The 18079-nt window shown below is 43.0% G+C and overlaps 1 protein-coding gene across 1 annotated transcript in view; it reads right to left on the bottom strand.

Annotated features, from left to right (window-relative positions):
* The window catches only part of LOC137435642 (transforming growth factor beta-2 proprotein), a 124650-nt gene that overhangs the window by 10119 nt on the left and 96452 nt on the right, over nt 1-18079 (bottom strand). Inside the window, exon 6 of the mRNA XM_068129583.2 lies at nt 4557-4707. Within this exon, the coding sequence (XP_067985684.1) occupies nt 4557-4707 (151 nt within the window). The remainder of the gene's footprint in view (nt 1-4556; nt 4708-18079) is intronic.

The following is an 18079-nucleotide window of genomic DNA, read 5'->3' as shown; positions in this document are numbered from 1 at the left end:
ACACGGACGGAGGGGAAAACCATAGTCCCCCTTTCGCTCCGCGGTGTGACGGGGGACAAAAAAATGCCATTGGAATTGATACTTTGTCCTCCGAATCGGCAACATTTTTGAATCTGTTCCATGTGACATTTAAATAAATAAAAGCCCTATGTATTTATTTCTCTGTCACACAGGAAGTGACCTCATGTTCACGGAAGTCAATGAAAAGGAGCACACAGTCAGTTTTAGCGCCATTCGCCATTTTTGTTTCCACACAGGAAAGTGAAACTAATGCCGTCCAAAACTTTTACTATGAGCATTTGAATTGGGCTTGATTAAATGGCCGTTCCGGTTGTTTTCACACCCATAACGATAGAGGTGAGACGTTAGTAATTTATATTTGAGGTAAATATATATATATGGGTGAGTAATTTTACTCAGTCATTTGAAATTCCGTTATCACTTTGAAAACTAGAACGCCACTCAGTAGAGCGCATACTCCCGCCGTGGGTTTAGTTGGAATAATACGTTTTGTTTAACACCCCCACTCCCCAAAACAATAAATGAAGAAGAAAGTAAGCCCGAACTGTCAGAGAATTTATTTTGATATATCTCGGAATTAGAGGACAAAAACATCATTTAAGAATAATAATAAAAGCTTTAATGCAGAAAAACAGAAAGAATCTTTCCCAAAAAAATTTCCAAAATAAATTCCTGGATCCGGAATAATATCCTGAGCTTCACAAAAAACTAATCAATTCTTCCTTATCCCAAGGGCAATCATCCCACCAACTTTCATCCAAATCCGTTAAGAACTTTTCCAAATATCTTGTTCACAAACACACGAACATACGAACACACACACACACACACACACGGGCGGACACGATCGAATGTGTTACTCTCTGGCGGGAGTAATAAACCTGAAAATCACAGAGCCAGAGCCAGAATTATTTATTTGGTCTGGGAAGCCAATGCGAGGTTTCTTCTTCTTCAGCCTCTCACAACCCTGGGTGAATATGCGATCTTTTTAAAAAAAAAGTTGGAATTTTGCCAAATCTGTTTTATCCGTTTGTTAATATACCTCAGTCATTGACAAATTTGGAATTAAGTCTATATAAGTTCATCAAATACTGACACCGCGAATGACATTCGCTGAGGTAAATGTTGATATCTCTTCTGAGGTATTTAAAAAAAACAAAAAAAAAACAGTTTTAAAGCATTATACGTGTCAAACGATACATTTTATGAAACGGGGAAACCTAATACACACTTTGGTGGTTTTAAAACGACAGAATATGTCTTTATTAGAAGAAAAAAAATGAACATTGAAGACGACGCTGGTAAAAAAAAATACACCGCTCGAACGCATAACCACGAGTTTAAACTACATTTACAACAAATATGAAAACTATTTTCATATCACAATGTTAAATATAGAATATATAGAAGATAATGTTAAAAAAAAATGAGCTCTATCTTCCAATGGTAAGAAAATCCTTCAAAAATTCCTGGATCCAGAATAATATCCTGAGCTTCACCAAAAACTAATCAATTCTTCCTTATCCCAAGGGCAATCATCCTACCAACTTTCATCCAAATCCGTTCAGAACTTTTCCAGATATCTTGTTCACAAACACACGAACACACACACGGACGGACACGAGTGAATGCATTACTCCTGGCGGGAGTAATTATATTTATAAAATAATCATACTTTCCCTCATCAAACAAAAGGAAATCCTCAAGCCTGTGTTATAATCTTTACAACTGCGCTGTGATCATAGTGATGCGGGTGGGGAGGTGATCTTGACCTCGTCATTTTTCACAGACTTTACATTATTAATATATGAAATGCAGCATAATATGAATTTTACAGAAACCCTCATACGGCAGGCCAAAGCGGTATCCTAAAGGAATGTTATAACGTGTTTCTATCCATTTGTAATCGACATTATCTGTGTTGTTTACATAGTTTGGAGTGGAAATTGCAGTAAAGATAAATATTTGGGAGTTCATGTTAAGGCTTATCACCTGCATCTCTGTATCGCTTGTGGTTGTAATGGACACATAATGCTCCAAAACCAGATTTCGGGGGGGGGGGGGGGGGGGCGGGATTTGTGAGCATCACATCGTAACAACGTCAACGAGACGTCAAACTTCCAAACCTACTTCCTCCTGCTGCTGTTGCCATTTACTGCAACAGCCTCAGCCAGATGACGACCCGAGCTTTGGCAAGCAAGAACACTCGCACAATGTTGCTGTCACCGACAAACAACAAGCAAACTAACCGCAGACTTAATGCACGAAACTGCTTCGACGTGTTCCGCAAAAGGAATCTTTCGGGGGGGGGGGGGGGGGGGGGATCTACCTGTCGTGCACAGTGCACACACAAATGGAGGAACTTGTGACCCCGATCCACGACTCCCCTACACACCCCCGCCCAGTCCCCCTCAAGCGTTATGTTGTCCCCCATACGCCTCTTTTCCCTGACTGTCTCTCTCGACCCACTTTCCCTTTTCAATCCCTCCTCCCTGATTCTCATGCCCTCCATTCTCACTACAGGTCTCCTCCCTCCCCTTTTTATCTGTTTTACCTCCACTCCACATCACATCTGTAATAACACGTGGAAGCTCCCTCGTGATTACTGCCATGTACCATAGCGCACCACATTAAATGCTATTACTCGTGAAAATACGCAACTTTGGGGGCCACCTCTTTATTACGTATGCATTTGTGGAGGCAGGTAAGAGGTAAAATAAATAAATTCAGAAAACAAGAAGAGGGGATGAAAAGAATAAATAGAGGAGGGGAATATGAAAGGAGTGGAGAGAGGAGGGAGAACATGGGGTTGGGGGGATAGGAGGGGGGTTGGGAGGGGAGATTCTGTCATCTTTGCATATGTAATATATAGATAGTGCTGAGGTCTTTAACTTTTCTCATGGATAAACAATGCATGACACGCACTACTTTTACAAAAAGGAGATGCTTTTTGAGATAGTAAATGAAACATAGAGCAGCTTGAGCTGTCAACACCAAACTAATAGACGCGTTTAAGTGCTTTCATTTTCTCATCTTGATTCGAGTCACAAGGAAACGAGATACGTCCAACTCATCATTGTGGATCTCGAAAGCCAGAGGGTAATCGAGGAGACCATCTTTTGAAGGGAGTGTTATGCCAGCTGTGCCATCTACCATAATTCGTTGCCATGAGAGAAATCGCGAAATCTTACAACAAAGCTGACATTTGGGAGGGTACTCCCGAAACCTTATGAGTTATGACTACCTCTTTGAGGTGATGATTGTCCACTACACCCGTCTGAGAGGTGAGGCTTGTCCACCACACCCCTCAAAGGTGAGGATTGTCCACCACACCCCTCAGAGGTGAGGCTTGTCCACCACACCCCTCAGAGGTGAGGCTTGTCCACCACACCCCTCAGAGGTGAGGATTGTCCATCGCACCCCTCAGAGGTGAGGATTGTCCACCACAACCCTCAGAGGTGAGGGTTGTCCACCACACCCCTCAGAGGTGAGGATTGTCCACCACACCCCTCCGCGAGGTGAGGATTGTTCACCACACCCCTCCGAGAGGTGAGGATTGTCCACCACACCCCTCCGAGAGGTGAGGATTGTCCACCACACCCCTCCGAGAGGTGAGGATTGTCCACCACACCCCTCCGAGAGGTGAGGATTGTCCACCACACCCCTCCGCGAGGTGAGGATTGTTCACCACACCTCATCGGAACCTTTCCAGAGATAACCCTACTTGAGCTATCAGCTTGGTGGATCCATGCTGGTCAAGTCGGCTTGCCATGTTCATAATCCGTGCAATGGGACACACACAACATATGGGATGAGAAGACAATGAATGAATGAAGTGACAAATTATGTAAGCTCAGATGCTGTGTGAGCAACTTATTGTGCGACAGATAAATTATAATCTATTCATCTGGTGACGAAACGAAGTCATAAAGACAAACTTTTCACTTTATATCACATATGATCATCATCGTTATTGATCTTGGGAATCTATTGACACCGCAATAGATTCTTATAAACACAAACTTATTGAATATGTGCAAACTTAGCAGATATGCTTATACTATTGTTTTTAAAATTAAACAATATAAACTTAATCCTGTGGTAGTGAGAGATACATCCACAGTGTTGTACTTTAGCACATCCACAACTGTCGGTAGTGATAGATTATGGCATTGTGCAAACGACAACAGCATGCAACAACCTTATAACAGAGAGGAAGTCAATTAGCAGGTTGGTGCAACAGAGAAGCAAAAACATCTTGCATTTTATAACTAAAAAAAATCAATAATACCAGCGGAAAATACCTATTGTAATTATGACAAAACGATAACATACATGTGCGTTATCATCTTTAATGACCGGCTTCACGGTATCGAGAGCAGGGTGTTATTCTATTCTTCGACCGTTATTCATCATGAGTGCTGGCACTAACACCAAAGTTTTCCTGCGGATACAGGAGTACCACTGGGATCAAAACCTTGAACCATAAAAGCACCCGGGGTTGCCATGGCTACTGCGGAAACGAGACGCCAAACCTGAAGCAATATGCCGCGTCCAGAGCGCGCTTCCTCCGTCGGCCTTGCTCCAGCCCGTCGTCAACATGGCCTGGCGGCAGCAGCATGAGCAGCAGGTGGGGGGCACGCCCCGGCGCCGGCTTCCAGTTTTTCTCAGCTTTGTCGTCTACACCTGCACTCGTCATGCAAAGGTAGTAAACATGCGTGTTGTAGGTTTGATTCAGGAAGGTACACATCTCCTTAAGCACCTCTTAGTTTGGGAAATATTACCCAAATTCTTTCTTCTTCTTCTTTAAAAGTCACTATCATCCCACCTTGTGCGGTCGGCCGGGTGAAGCTTTGGCCCAAGTCTTCACAAACTGCCCAACCCTAACCCTTGACATTGGCCGAGTTGAGGCAGGAATTTGGAATTTGGCCATGGTGCCGGCGATACTCCCCTACTCTTTGCAAAGGACACCATGGGATCTTTAATGTCCACCAACCCATGCCGGCAGCCGGGACCCCCAGTTTAACATCCGTGTGAGGGACGACACACACATTGCTGAATCACTTTGCCTGTGAAACACCAGGTTGACAGTTTTTGTCTGGGTTGGGTGTCAAACCCAGACTAGACAGCTTGGAGTGTGTGTACCTCTAGGCCATCCGGCCAGCCCCACAACCCCAACATGCAGTATAAATCAGATATATGTCATAAATTTGTACTTTAAGAATGAACCACAAGATATATCAGTCAGACACAGGAAAATGCTGCTTGGCATATCAACTCCAAGCCACAACATGCGACTGTGGCCGCCATGTCGTGCCTCAAAAGTTTCCAAAGACTATTCAAATGGTCATTAGGAAACGATTGCACAAATAAAAAAGTTAAAAAACGTAAATAAACAATATTTACTACATAAACCTCAAACATCCTCCACTTGAAATGACACGATACATCTAACAAATGTATATTTTAGAGTCATTTCAATACGGGCCTGGTCTGCTGGTTGCTCAATTAATTGTGGCACAAAAGTGGAAAGGAAAGATGTGTTATCTGGAGCCTAGTTTAGAGCTTCCCTTCAAAGACGAACAACATAAACAATGAACATGCAGGGGTTGGAAAAAGACCAACATGATCCCTTCAATGAATGAAATCACTGAAATTACACAAAATGTAAACTGGTGAAGAGAGGAGCTTCGGGGGGGGAAAAAACTAGGAAAAGGAATTGGAAGGAGAGACGCGGATATCAAGAAAACAAGAGAGGAGGAAGGAAGAATAGGGGATATCAGAGAAGTAAGAGAAGGATAAGGGGTGTTGAGGAAGTAAGAGAGAATCAAAGGAAGTAGTGTAGGGGATATCACGGAGATATGACAGGAGGAAGGAAGGGGTATGTCAGGGAAGTAGGAGATGTTGGAAGCAAGGATAGGGGATGTCAGGGAAGTAGGAGAAGAGGAAATAAATATGAAAGGCAATAACAGGGAAGTAAGAGAGGAGGAAGGAAGAATAGGGGATATCGGAGAAGTAAGAGAAGGATAAGGGGTGTTTAGGAAGTAAGAGGGAATCAAAGGAAGTAGTGTAGGCGATATCAGGGAGATATGACAGGAGGAAGGATGGGGTATGTCAGGGAAGCTGGAGAAAAGGAAGGATCGGGAATATCAGGGAAGTAGAAGAAGAAGGAAGAGGTAGGATAGGGAATATCAGGGAAGCTGGAGAGGAGGAGGAAGAAATGATTAATGGGAAATATGAGTTATGGGGAGGTGGTCTCTCACATGCACAGGCACTCATCTCACAGTCTTACTATGTCTCTCCGAAAAGACCGACTGGACAACCCTCCCATCTACTTTCTGAATAATCCTCTCCAGGTTCTGTCGCTCAAGCTTTTGGGTCTCACTATCTGCCATGATCTTTCCTGGGAAAACCACATTTCAAATCTGGCCTCCAAAGCCAGTCGCCGACTGGGCATCCTCCGTCGTGCGAAGTCCTTCCTTGGCACACCTGAGCTCCTCACCACATATAAGGCTTTCATCCGCAGCTCAATGGAATACTGTTCCCCCCTCTGGGCTGGTGCTCCTGCCTCACACCTACCTCGTCTTCACGCTGTTGAAACCAAAGCTTTCAGAATCATTGGAATCTCCCGCGATGAAGCTAACTCCAAGGGCCTTTCACACACTCACCGCAGGCAGGTTGGTGGTCTTTCTGTCTTCCACCGACTCCTCTCCGGCCTTGCTCCACCAGCTCTCTCTGTCCCCCAAATATTCCTACAGGTCGCACAAGATCTGCCTGCAACCCTCTTATGGTGAAACTGCCAAAATCAAGACCCTGCTCACCTTCACTCTTTCATTCCCCTTTTCTCCCACCTCTGGAACAAACTCCCTCACTCCCTTCAATCCCACTCCTCCCTCCAGGTCTTTAAAACAGCTGTTCACCACCATCTCTTATCTTCCCCCATCCAAAACCTTGATCTTTTCTACCCCCACTAGTTCACCCCAGGTCCACCTTGTTTGAAATTCCAACTTCTTTCCTGGAAGTCCTTGCAGTGTCCATATGTTTTATACCTCTCCCACCCCCCATTCCCATGCCTCCCCCCCCCTAAGCCCTCTCCCTCCCACAGATCTCCCGATGTCCCTGCTCTCAAATGTTGTGTTTGTGTCCTTCCTCCTCTTTTCCCATCTCGTCTCCCGCTCCCCTTATTATATGTTTTATGTGTCGGTTTGTCTTTCTGTGTGATTAATGTTAGCTCTTTCACGAGCCTCGATCTTGTATACAAAAAAAACAAAAAAAACTGGAAGAGAATGTAGGAAACCAGGAAGGTACATTGCAGGTATGTCTTAGTACTTTTGTAACAATGTGAACCACATGTAATCACAAGTTAATTTGTGTAAATAGAATGGTCTTGATTTTTAAAAAAACAACTCCAGTTTGAATGATTTTATTCAGGATTGGTAAATATGCTGAGTTTCAAATGGATCACTGATATTTTTGGCATTTCTTGAAACCCTTTTCAAAACATCATGGAAATTTGTAAGCAATCAGTTGACAGAAACAGTTATGCAATATTTTGGCAAACTTTTTTTTAAAAACCTCAGTTGAGCCCTCCAATTATTATGTCCCCATTGGCCGTCGCCCTCCCAACAGTGACGACATTTGCGTACGATGCACTCGGCCAACTTCCACTCCCTCAGATCCTCCCACCCCATCTCGCTTTGCCTAATCTGAAGCAACTTCAACTACCATTCCAGATGCCTTGGCATTGGTCCTCACTGCCCAAAGTATTGCGGCCAAGTCCTTTTGTGACATTTCCAGGCTGACCAAATGTTGTATTTTCAATCCACATTTCCTTTCATGTTTTTCACTCTCTGCTAGAATTGATCAAGTCCAACTTCCCCTCAAAACTTTCCTGCTCTGACACACCTTCCTTTGCCCCTCAGATCATGTGCTCTTGAATGTATCTGTCTCGCCGGCTGTCATAGAGTTTTGGAATTTGTTTATCACCATTTTTTTTCTCTTTCCCTTCCTCTTCCTTTTTTTCCTCTCTCTCTCTCTCTCTCTCTCTCTCTCTCTCTCTCTCTCTCTCTCTCTCTCTCTCTCTCTTTCTCTCTCTCTCTCTCTCTCTCTCTCTCTTTCTCTTTCTCTCTCTCTCTCTCTCTCTCTCTCTCTCTCTCTCTCTCTCTCTCTCTCTCTCTCTCTCTCTCTCTCTCTCTCTCACCATGAACCATCCAGCTGCCCTGCCAATCATCCTGTCTCTGACAACATTTACTGCCGTCAGGCAGATGGAAGGACTCAACTTGCCTTTTCCTCCTGAAACGTTAACCACAAATAAGAGAACCTGTCATCGACCTATAAAGCTTGCAACCATTGTATTTCAGTCTACAGACATGTTGGAGCTCAATATCTGACTCACCTGAGCTTCAATCTCTCATGTGTCGCACGATACACAAAACTTTAGAGGTACTTGATCGTGTCTTTTGTGTATACACCTATTATTTCCTCGCTTGAAGGATGCAGACAGGACGGGCTCTGCTCATGTATGAAAATGATAGAGTACGGACAATCCCCCTCGGTTGCCATCCATGGGGAGGAGGAAATTCCTCTTGAGGAAATGCCCCACTGAGTACGGTGAGAAAAGCAGCGCCATTGCCATAACGTCGCTGGTACCCAGAGTATCCGGAGAAGTGACGGCACTTCCCCCAAGCTCAGTGGCTTGTTCCGTGTTTGTTCCGTGTTTGTTCCGTGTTTGTTCGGTGTTTGTTCCGTGTTTGTGTGTGTGTGTGTGTGTGTGTGTGTGTGTGCTCTACGACGAGCCCAAGTATCAAGAAAAAAAGGCCGAGTGCCGAATCTCTTTCTTTACAGAAAACGCCGAAGTACCAAATCCCTTTAATTCCTGAACCTAACTTACTTCTCTCACTGAAACTGCCATTCCACATGTGAGGTTCCCACCCCGCTCCATTGCCAAGGTAGGGAAATTCCAGGCCAATATTAACTCCTCCAATGGCGATGGTCTTGGCATCAGTGCATTAATCCTCAAAGATTGTTCTTCCACTCCACCTCGTCCTCTTTCTCAATTATTTCCAGAGCTTTTTTTCAAAATCCACCTGTCTCATTATGAAAAGTTGACAAAGTCACCTTAATCCATAAAGAGAGTGACAAAACGAATGCGCTCAACTACAGAACTATCAGCCTTATTCCCGTCATATGCAAAGTAAAGAATCGATCACTACAGCAGACCTCAAGACTAATGATCATCAGTTTGGCTTCTACCCAGGTCATTCCACCTTGGACATGCTGCCACTACAATGTCAACAATGGATGGATGCTCTCAGACTCAAACAAGAGAACTACACATCAAGCATGCATTTGATATTTCAAGCCATCTTACCTTACTTACCAAAGTTGTTAGGTAAAGTATCTAGGGTCACCTCCTGGACTAGCAATCAGATTTCATATGTGCTTGGTGTTCTTGGATCTCACAATCAGCTACAGCCTGTCTTTTTTTAAATTAAGCCAGTGCTCATGGAAGAGCTAAATAGCAGATGATGGCAGGTTGACATCAACAGAGGGGAAGTTGGTAGAGGGGAACAAGCAGGCCAAAATGCACAAATACAAAGCCTTGTATAGACCAGAGGTTCTCAAACTGTGGTCCGTGGACCACAACTGCTCCACAAGGTCCATTCAGGTGGTCCGGAAAAAGGTTGTGGTGTATATAAATATATATGCATTGATTACTACGGCAGTTTTGTGTGTGTGTATGTGTGTGTGTGTGTGTGTGTGTGTGTGTGTGTGTGTGTGTGTATTTGCATGCATTTTGGCTGTTGAGTGGTGTATGTTGTAAGGTTGGGTGGTTGGTTAGTTGGTTAGTTGGGTGTTTTTTGTGAATGTGTGTGTGTTCTTGTGTTTTGCTGTTGAGTGGTATCAGTTATAAGCTTGGGTGATTCGTTCGCTGCTCCTGAATATATATATATATATATATATATTTTCAGAACTTTGAATTATTGGAGTGGAAGCTGTTCTTTTATTGTTGTATTTTGTGTTCTCGCTGACTGTGGGTGGGGGTAGTTGCTGCATGTGGAGGCATATGTGCCCGAGCTGACCCACCTTAGCTGACTATAATCGAGGTTGAAGGGTCAAAACGGAATGATGCTGAGGACTTCTGCTGAAGACACGGTCATAAGGCACACTATGGCCAGGTGTGTTTTGAAATGAAATATATATACACACACACACACACACACACACACACACACACACACACACACACACACACACACACACACACACACACACACACACACACACACACACTACACATGTGAATTAAATAAATCCTTACCGACCGGTAAGGATTACGACTGAATCTAGCTTGGAGAAGCAGCAAGGCACAGATCGCCCCCACATCGGCAACTGCTGCACATCTAACAATGGTCATCTACCACACGAGCACATTGACTCTGCCCTGCTGTGCACCAGCTAGGAGGTGGAGTTGCATTCGGGTGTGATAATAAACCAGAAACTGCCCACGAGAAGGTTGTCATCTTCCACCCCTCTACATATTGCAGTACATAGTCTTTGAATGGGAACATAAAGGCAGCTGTCCTGTCTACATATAGATTGCAGACATTAAATATACTATACTATCTTTGAAAAACAAGAAGAAAGACATAAAATGACATAGCCCCTGCCATGGTTTTAGTAATTTTGCTGTACGGGAGTTAAAGGCCATTAGTCGGCCATCTTTGATCAGATGCCAAAAACAAAATCTTCTGCATATGAATACTCATGTATTGTTTCTGTGCCAAGTTTGAAGAAAATCGGTCCATGCATGTCCGAGAAATGGATGGGGACGCGTTTAAGTAACAAAATGGCCGCCAGTCGGCCATCTTGAATCTGATCTCGAAAAAAATGGCGTGCATATGTAACCCATCATTCATTATATGTGTGCAAAATTTGAACAAAATCGGACCATGCATGTTCAAGAAATGGTCGAGGACACGTTTAAGTAACAAAATAGCCGTCAGTCGGCCATCTTGGATGTGATCTCGAAAAGAAAAATGACGCGCATATGTAAGCCATAATTCGTTATCTGTGTGCCAAGTTCGAACGACATCGGCAAATGCATGTCAATGAAATGGTTGAGGATGTGTTCAGCATCGGTTTTTAAATAAAATGGCCACCAGTCGGCCATATTTGATGGCATCACGGAAGAAAACAATGTGCATAAGTACACCGTCATGTATTATCTTTGTGCCAAGTATGAACAAAATGGGGTTAATTATATAACGTGCACAACCAACAGTTGTTCAATCAATACGGCACAAATAAAGATGTTCCATGTCTATAGCAAACAAGCATTCTGAGTATTGCGCTGCAATACATGTCCCCTACCGGCAGTCAGTCATCCAGAAAACTGTTGGGGAAATTACCAAAGTTCAAAATGCCATAACTTTGTAAAAAATGATAGTAACGTCGTGAAGTTCGAACCTGAACTGTAACTGATCATAAGGAAACCATGTACCAAGATTGAAATTATTAGCATTCAGAGTTTAGAAAAAAAAGTCCAGAAAACTGTTCTTTGTGTGACGGACGGACAGACGGACAGACGGAGTGCAAACCTATGGTCCCCTCCGGTATACACCGGTAGGGGACTAATAAGGAAAGAAATTCAACTTGGAATTAAACTTGGGTGGATTGGAATATGTTTAAAGTTAACTTTACTTTATTACTAGCCGAAAGCATCCGGCGTTGCCCGGGTTCTTTTTGAAAGAATTTACTACTATAATTCAGCCTTTACTTGCGGCCGTAGAAGATTTACTACTATAATTCAGCTTTTACTTGCGGCTGTAGAAGATTGACTACGATAATTCAGCTCAGCTTTTAATTGCGAAATGGGCCCAGCCCAGCCGAGGTGGGCCTCGACCGGCCTCGCCACCTAGCCTATAACCTTCCCGGGGCCCGTCCCGACATTTTTAGTTCTTTTTGAATCAACTTACTACTATAATTCAGCTTTTACTCGCGGCTGTAGAAGATCGACTACGATAATTCAGCTCAGCTTTTAATTGCGAAATGGACCCAGCCCGGCCCTGTGGCCTCGACCGGCCTCGCCACCTAGCCTATAACCTTCCCGGGGCCCGTCCCGACATGTTTTGTTTCAGAGGTTTCCTCCTATCTTTCACGTTCAGGAGATTAGCGCGTGCAGACAAACAAACAAACAAACAAACTTTCTTTTATATATATAATATAGATAGATGAACTATTTTATATGGATTACACAGTAACGTAATAGGAACATTTTTGTTACTTATGCAAGCACTTCGTTACAAATAATTGTTTCATGAGAGCCAATGATATTCTCATCCATTTTATATCAGATCTCACGAACATTATCAAGAGCATTTTTCAGGGATATTTGGAAACATTTGTGTGGAAATTGTTAAAAAGGGCTTTTCAAAATAAAATAATAAATAAAATAACTTCACAACTATCAGTCATAATTCAGCTCGAAATTAGCGCAGCTAAGCAAATAACTGCAGCCATCATATGGTGCGCAACACAAAGACCAACAGTTTGAAATGTTTACAGCTGCAAGGTGCAGTTTTCCCTCTCACCAAGATAAACACACAAAAAACACCCAAAGTAGGCCTCAAAACAGTTAATGTGGAATGACCAACTCTTTAAATATATATATATATATATATATATATATATATATATATATATATATATATATATATATATATATATATATATATATATTTGGGAACGCAGCTCCATAGATCATGAGCTCTTCGTGGAAATGTATCCATAATACTTGGGTTAAATTATTTCTGGATGAGGTTCACATCTTCTACGATTTCCTTCTGATAACATTTGTACTGCTTTGTTCGTGCAGGGAGACTTTCTCAAATGCAGCAACGGATGCTGGACCAATCCAAGAAAATGAATGGATGAGAAAGCTGGAATTCTCAGTTTAAGCCAATAGTTCAGGCAGGCAGTCGGCAATGCGGCAGCTAAAATAAATATCTGCACTGGTTCGTACAAAGATCGTAAATCAATTTGTCACTACAGAAAGTGCACATGTACGCGTTTGGACATTTAGATGAATAAAATGTAAAGGCCACCGTCTTTATGACATCATTGTGTCCAGTCTGGAAGACGATGGTTTTATAATAATAACAAAGTTCCAAGTCATCCTAATTTATTGACATCTGAATGGGCAATCATGGAAGGTTTAAAATGCTACTTTTAATAATGTTTGCTCTCTCCAGTGCGCAGTACGCAAGCAGCGGGGAAAGAGAAATGGAGCATTTCAAGAAAGAGGGAAACTATTTTTAGAACTGGAGTCCGTGTTTCTTTTTTAACACATCCAAACCATTTTTAATACAACCGTGACATATTACATGTACAGCATCGGCAATGAAACAACCAAGCCCACCCCACTGACCCCCTACATCCCCAAACCCCGCAATTCAAATCCTGGCAGAGCCTAAAGCTCCAGGAGAAGCCCGAACATCACATGCAGGCCAAGGACATCACCGTGCTTTTTACATAAATCGCAAGGACATCAGGAGACGGAGAAACCGTCACATCACAGTATATGAGGTTTTAACATGGGTTCTCAAGGCACGAATTATGTGTGCTCAGAGGGAAATCACAACCAAGCACAGTGTCCAAGGCTAATTCAAATTGAGCTGGGGATAATGGCCTCCATTCCATAAAATGCCATTGGATTCAAGAGTTTGTAAAACAAGTAAAAAAACAGATGAAATATATCCAAAAGAATTAACAGGCGTTATAAATGCATAAACACACACACAATATATATATATACATATTTTTTTTTGAAAGAAAGAATGCGCTTCCAACCAGAAAGTAAAAAACTAGATCTACTCCACAAATTTGAACAAACAAGCTAGAGAATACCCGGTCTCAGGCAACGTTTCATCCGCTTCACAGCAGGTTTCCTCATGCCAATTCCTCATCTAGCTTGCTCTAGGAAGACAGCCAGCTTGAGGAGGAGTCTAGGTAGTTCCATATTCTTTCCGTTTCCTAATGATGGAGCTCCCTGTGCTCTTCGGAACTTTTAACACTCTAGAAATTGTTTTATACCCTTCCCCAGATCTATGCTTCCTCACAATTCTATCTCGGAGTTCTCTGGACAGTTCCTTGGACTTCATGGTAGAGTTTCTGCTCTGACATGCACTGTCAACTGTGGCACCTTATATAGAAAGGTGTGTTTCTTTCTAAATCATGTCCAATCAATTGAATTGGCCACAGGTGATTCCAATCAAGTTGTAGAGACATCTCAAGGATGATTCAAGGAAATTAGATGCACCTGAGCTCAATTTGGAGTGTCATACTAAATGGGTTGAATACTTTTTGACTCAAGACATTTCAGCTTTTCATTGATTTGTAAAAATTTATATATACAAAAAAAAAACCCAATTTGACAATATGGGGTATTTTGTGTACATCAGTGACAAAAAAAATAATCTCAATTTAATCAATTTTTAATTCAGGCCGTAACACAACAAAATGTAAAAAACGTCAAGGGGTGTGAGTGAATACTTACTGAAGGCGTCATAGATTTGTTTTTCCTTGGTGTGATGTATGTGCAATATCTTCCATCGTGTAAAGACACAGGAGGTGTCTTTTTAACATTTAAGGACCTTCATTGAGGTTTCAACTTTTCATTGCCCCAATCGTGTGTGTGTGTGTGTGTGTGTGTGTGTGTGTGTGTGTGTGTGTGTGTGTGTGTGTGTGTGTGTGTGTGTGTGTGTGTGTGTCTCGTTCGTTGTTATCTCCATTTGTGGGTTTCAGGAGGTGGAACAGAGTCCTCCCAGGACCCAAAGTATCCACCTCCCCTTCAGTAAAGGATCATATATATATATATATATATATATATATATATATATATATATATATATATATATACATATATATATATATATATATATATATATATATATATATATATATATATATATATATATATATATATATATATATATTGTTGCGGATATGAGGATGGTATTTTTTTGATTGTGTAATATTGCTTGAATATGGCCCCTCCTGCCTCCAGTGTTGTGTAAAGGTTAAAAGGGCGTCCCGGTAGTTAATTCCATAAAGCACACATTGAAGGGCACGATAAAACCCTTGTTCAGTAGCTTATATCTTTATTATGTGTTTCAGATTAAGGCTTTGTCTTCCATTAACATGACACTCCATTGCACCGAGTGAAAAAAGTTAGATTCCTTCATTCCCATTCCCAAAAACCTCCATTTCCCCTTTCAACAATTGCCATTCGCATTGCCAACCAACAATTGCCGCCATTGACCACGAGGCAGGGTTGGGGAAGAAAGGCGGGTCCCCACCTCGTCATAGAGGGGCGGAGTGAGTCAGCCCCACTCAACCAACCACGAACAAGGGGTTGGACTTGGAGAGGGTGTGGAGAGAAACATTAAGGGAGGTTCGCGAAGGTTGAGGGGCGGGGCCTATATAACCCGCCGCGGGACGTTCCCCAAGCGAGATGAGAGATGAGCTATGACAAGAGATGAGCTGGAGATGAGCTTTTACTGAGATGAGAGATGAGCTATGACAAGAGATGAGCTGGAGATGAGCTTTTACTGAGATGAAGAGATGAGCTTTTACTGAGATGAAGAGATGAGCTTTTACTGAGACAAGAGATGAGCTGGAGATGAGCTATGACAAGAGCGGAGTTGTGAGGTCCAAAAGCTGGGTTGGTCGTCAGTGGTGGTCAGTGGTTGCGTTGAGTGGTTGCGTTGGTTGCGTTGAGTTGTCGGTGGTGAAGAGTGGTTGGACCAGGAAAGAGAGAGAGGAGAGAACCCGTCACGCCAGACCCCCCACCAGCGCGTCGGCTCCACCAAGCAGCTCCGACCCGTGATCCCGCGCACACGACAGGATCGGTGGCATCAGCGGCCGTCGAGGTCCAGCCCGACGTCCCGTGCGGGATCAAGCTCCGGCCAGCTCCGTGCCGTCCTCCCCCTCCAGCCGCACACCCTCCTTCCAGCCATTCCTGCCTACAAGTTCCCCATTCGTGTATGTGAGTTTGTTCTGTTTGTTCTGTCCTGGGTAGTCAATTAAGTCTGTATAAGCTAGTAATTTTCACTGTGTCACCTGCTCTTTTTTGATGTCCCTGTACATAACCGTGACTGCTCCTTTTTGCTTGTGTGTGTAATAATAAATCCCGTTACTCTTCTGTACGTCTTCTTCTTCTTCCTCTTTGCATTCGGTCGTTTTAGAGTTTTCCACATTGAATAGCTGTGGCGCGATCGGGCCAACGTTTGGGTGAATCGGGGAAACTGTTAGGTCACGGGGCCTCCGCTCGGCAAATATAACATCTTTAACCGCGGACCGTAACAATATATATATATATATGTATGTGTATATATATATATTATATATATATATATATATATATATATATATATATATATATGTATATATATATACATATATATATACATACATATATATTAGCTCAACCAAGATATTCTAGTTTTGTATTTTTAATTAATTTTCCGAAATTTGTCGAATTTGTTTTTGACTTGCAAATTGTGGGTTACGATGTGCAAATAAAGGTGAAAAATGTCTGATTTAATTCATTTTAATTTCAGATTATAAGGCAACAAAAGGTGAAAATTTTGAAAGGGGGTGTATAATTTATATAGGCACTGTGTATGTACACACACACACACATATATATATTGTTACTTGTATGGGGGGTAGGCAATGAAATACCTTAGGGCCAGATAGGATTGTATTGGGAAGTGTGCTCCCTCCGACTGTCGTGAAGAAGAAGAAAACCTGTACCTTAAGTCAGCTCCGTTTGTTCGGATTATGTGTGACGTGTGGCCATACGGAGGGTGGTTCTTGTGCTATGTACCTTGGCGGTTAAGGGTAAATCCCCTGTATGTAAATGACCTCTGATTTTTCCTTTGTTTTTTATGACCCTACACACACACCACACCAGCCGTGCACCCCGCACCAAAATTATCAAATACTAAATAAAGTGACTGGATTGAGACATTGAACACTGCCACTGGTGCAGCCAACCGAGTCATCGCAACACCAAGCAAGCAGGGCCGTGAGGCCCCACCCCGAAAGGTGATTGGTTAGGGCGATGGAGCGATGAGATGGCACTCATTGATTGGAGCGTGCGCGGATGTCATGATGGAACGTTCGAGACCGAAGGTAAAAAGGACATGTCCCGGCATTTTCCTTCTCTTGCTTCGTGGATGTGGTTGCAAGCGGTCACAGTTCATGCTAACTCTCTTCACGCTGGGTTTGGTAGCGAGCAGTTCGCATTGTCCACTCTTTGTGGCTGAGTTGAAGCGAACAATCGCATTTCTCTCACTCTTGCTCCTGACATTGGCGGTCGCAGCTCGTGGACTCTGATGCCCTTGGTTTGTGGCTTCGTGGCGGCTGTGTGCCATGCCATGGGTGGTGGAGAGAACGCAGTGCTTTGTGGAGCGGACAAGGAGAAGGGAGCTTGGGCCTGAGCACTGCACGCCAGCGGCTGGCGTGAACGCAGCAGTGCGCCAAGGCCTGCTTGCTTTCCCGCACACAGACCAGGGACCCACGCGGCAGCCGACGGCCGTGGAGGCAAACGCACTGCACACATTTTTACTTTCATTCTTTTATTATTCCCTTGCGTTGTATACTAGTCTGTGTGGAGACGTCTCATTTCGAATTGTAGTTTTACAGTGCATTTCTTGTCCCTGGCATTTACTTTCATTCAACCCTTTTATTGTTGCATTTTAATTTTATGACAGTTTGGTTTGATTATCGTGGTTCGAGGATGCTCCAGTGGAATCCGTCCAGGTAAGCTTCACTGCCCACTATCCCCGCTCATATTAATCTGCCATAGGTTGCGCGAACGCCTCTAAGGTAAGCTCGATCGGTCATTTGTCTGAGGCCTGTCTTTATCGGCATGGACAGGACAATATATATATATAATATATATATATAATATATATATATATTGTTGCGAATATGGAATTTGGCCTCCATATCCGCTTGTAAATATTCCCCTATTTCCCCAATACTCCCC

This window comes from Myxine glutinosa, chromosome 9 (assembly GCF_964187855.1).
Source record: "Myxine glutinosa chromosome 9, kmMyxGlut1.1, whole genome shotgun sequence".
NCBI lineage: Eukaryota > Metazoa > Chordata > Myxini > Myxiniformes > Myxinidae > Myxine > Myxine glutinosa.
This window is presented reverse-complemented; position numbering and strand designations above follow the sequence as displayed.